At 57.2% G+C, this 3,357-nt stretch overlaps 1 protein-coding gene across 1 annotated transcript in view; it reads right to left on the bottom strand.

The window, feature by feature from the left end:
- KCNC2 (potassium voltage-gated channel subfamily C member 2) overlaps positions 1–242 on the bottom strand; it is a 101,873-nt gene extending 101,631 nt beyond the window's left edge. Inside the window, exon 1 of the mRNA XM_085320521.1 lies at positions 45–242. Coding sequence (XP_085176647.1) covers positions 45–242 — 198 coding nt within the window. The remainder of the gene's footprint in view (positions 1–44) is intronic.
- Between the last annotated feature and the right edge of the window lie 3,115 nt (positions 243–3,357).

The raw sequence follows: 3,357 nt of genomic DNA, 5'->3' as shown, positions 1-3,357 counted from the left end.
CTGGCGGCCCGCGAGGAGTAGGGGTCCTCGAAGAGCGCCCAGACGCGGGGCTGCAGCCGCCGCCAGCGCCCGCCCTTGCCGTCGGCGGCCGCCCCCACGTCCTCGATGCCCAGCCTCTTGGCGGCCAGGTCGTCGTCGTCGCCGCCGCCGCCGCCGTCGGGGGGCGGCTCGCCCGTGAGCAGGTCGGGCGCCTCGAAGATGTCGAGCGCCTCCTCGGCGTCGCGGTGCTGGCGGTAGGTCATCCAGCAGCAGGGCTCCACGTCGGTCTCGTCGATGCCCCAGAAGGCCAGCTCCTCCTCGAAGAGCGGCCCGCAGACGTCGGCGGGGCAGTGCAGCTTGCCGGTGCGGTAGTAGTTGAGCACATAGGCGAAGACCCCCGGGTGCCGGTCGAAGAAGAACTCGCTGGCGCCGCCGCTGCTCCGGGGGCTGCAGCCGCTGCCGGAGTCGGGGCAGCCGCCCGCCAGCGGCGGCGGGTTGGGGGGTGGCGGCGGCGGCGGCTCCTCGCCGCCCGGGGAGTCGCCCTGGGGCTCGCAGGCGAGCAGGGCCAGGCGAGTGCCTGGCAGGGTCTTCAGGGTGCTGCGGTAGGTCTCGTGCCGCGTGCCCCCCACGTTGAGGATCACCCTCTCGTTGTCCTCGAGCTTCCCCATCGCTCCGGGTCGGACATGACTGGGGAGGGCGCGGGAGATGGCGGCGGGGGAGGGAGACCGGGCGGCGGGAGCCGGCCCCGCTGGGGCGCCGCGCAGATCCGCGGGGGACTAGTTTCCGCCTTAAAAACAAGGACRACAACGATGAAGACGACGACCCCCGAGCATCACAGCTCCCTTCGCCCGCTCCGCGCCTYCTCCCTCGCCACCGAGCCCAGTCCCTGCCGGGCGCCCCTCGGGGCTCGTCCCGCCGCGGCTCCCGGCCCCGCGCAGCCGCTCCGCGGGAGGCGCGCGCGGGGCTCCGCTCCCCCTCCCCGGGGTCTTCCCCCGGCCCCAGGCAGCCCAACGAAACGGTTCTGCTGCACCGTCCCCACCCCCGGCTCCCTCTCAGGGCCGCTTGAAGGGAGCGGATGGAATAGAAAGTGAGCAGTTAATTATTTAATGGGCATCTATCTTTTATTATGCTAACAGCGTAATAAGAAAAAAAAAAGGATTAGAGATTTCTTTCTTTTTTTGTTTTTCCCCTTTTTCGGGGAGTAAAGGATTGCTCCCTGGGAGGAAATACCGAGCCCCCCCCCCAAGCAGCTCAGGCAGCAGGCAACACCCTTGGAAAAGCTGAATGTGTGGCGCTCGGGTTGCTACTTTCTCAGATAAATCATGAGAATGAGCATGCATCTCGAGGAAGAGCCACTGGAAGCAGAGTCAGGCTGCCGCAGATTTTTCCACGGTCTCTCCCCGACCCCTGCGATCCCCTCTTCCTCCCTGCCACCCCTCAGATACCTTAGCAAGAGGCGAGAAAGCGGCTTCTCTTCCTACACCAGCCTTGCTTTGCTTCACAGTGGATGCCAGAATCTCAGCCGATCTGCGCGTCTCTCTCAGGCGGGAACTACTTGTTGTTTTTTTCCATGTTCAGGTAGCTATTTTACTCCCTTCCTGCTCAACTCCGAAAGGAATAAAAGCTGCTGCCGCCGCCTGCTCGGAGATCCTGCTTTCTTCCTTTTAGAAGGGAGAGGCAGTCTGTCCGCATCGGGATTGCGAGTAAGCATCACCGACGGAAAGCAAAACCATAGGGCAGGTCAGGGCACACAGGGCACCAGCACTGCCATAATCCCAGCGGCTCCTTGGGAAGACTAACCTAAAGGTGAAAGCGCACCTCCTGTTAGGGTTGTAGCCCCTCCCCGGGGCGGGGGCAGGAGAGCCATCCCTCCATACCCCACCAGCCCCCCACTCCCAGCACTGAGGGGTGGAGGGAGGCGACAGCTAAAACAAATACCACCTCTATTCAAAAAAAGCAACACCACCTCCGCTGCTCCAMTCCATATAAATTTGGTTCACTTAAGCAAAACACCAGGAAGGGATTGGGACTGAGAAAAGCTATTTATCGGAGGGGTRCAGGGAGAGCAGCACCTGGTTACAGGTGATACTAAAGAGGAGCTGGCCAGCTCTCCAAGGGTCTTTGCACCTAGCAGACCTGTGCTTACAAAGCTCCTGACTCGCATGCTGTTTGCAGACTCGGTAGGGATAGCAAGGGTGCTGGACGGCTGCAGCAGGGAGAAGTACCCTGGCTTCCAAGGCAGCCCTCAGAGCCAGCTCAAGTGCCTGCCAGCAGCTAGAAGAGCCCCTGCCTCCAGGTCTCTTCAGGCACACTGGAAGGTGGGGCCAAGTAGAGGCGATCCAACTTTTATGTCAGCAGGAAAAAATTGATATAGTGCCCTGGGTACTTYTCACACTTAGTACACTTTGTCCTCAGTACAGTGGGGTGGAAGGAGTTTTGAAGCTGAAAGCTCCCAATAAAGTGTGAGCCCACAAGTCCCCTCTAAATGGCTCTGCCAGGGACTGCCACCAATACAGCTGAGTTATTTTTCTACAGCCTAGTTTGCTGATGCCTAATTGCAGCCAATCTGGGAGCTGGTCAAAGGAAAAAGAAACTTCTGGCCCCAGAAAGAAGATAGGCAAAGTTAGAAGTGATTCCTCCTGCGCCTGCCTCAAAAGAAAGTTCATYCTCTTTGCCAAGGGCAGTCCCTGGCACAGAGGAGAGTAGAGTGAGGTGATGGTAGCTGAGATATCCTTCCACATGAGGACCTTTGGTGGGACATCTGCTGGCCTTGGGAGGGCAAGGCTCTGCTAGAAGCAATGATCAGAGGACACTGCTTCAAACAGATWGCTTTAACCCAAATCTGTCTGTATGTGGCACTCATGATGTAAATACAAAATCCCAAAGCAGCAGCAACTTTAGGGAGCATTTCAAAAGCTTACTCCAGATGTACATTTTGAAGTTCCTAAAAAAAAAGCCAGGGCAGAATATATCCTGCCAAAACAGATCTAAATCAGTTAGTGAAAACTCCTCGAAGCCAAAATTAATATTCAATTACATAGTTGTAAATCCAGTGGACGAGACTCATCCATCCTAAACTGAAGCAGCACAATTCATGCCATACTCTCCTTTGCAAAGGGGATTTTTGTGGTAAGGCGGGAGTAGACCAAAATGAATATTCATTGTTTTCTCTCCGACCTATGAGAGATTTCTGGAGAAATGCAATGTATTACAGCTCTGCAGCATTCATCCATTAGGGAAAACCACAGAGTGGCAGTAACTGCCAAAACACCAGGCAAACCATCACCACGGAATACTAGGACTTCCCACTGAATTACCAGTGTCTGCTGAAGTCCCACATGCATGCTGAAGTTACAGACCAGCACTTCTATCATTCAC

This window comes from Rhea americana, unplaced genomic scaffold (assembly GCF_003343005.1).
Source record: "Rhea americana isolate MKP2758 unplaced genomic scaffold, rheAme1 scaffold_64, whole genome shotgun sequence".
In the NCBI taxonomy this organism is placed as follows: Eukaryota; Metazoa; Chordata; class Aves; order Rheiformes; family Rheidae; genus Rhea; species Rhea americana.
The sequence above is the reverse complement of the archived record's forward strand: the minus strand, read 5'-3'. Positions and strand labels throughout refer to the sequence as shown.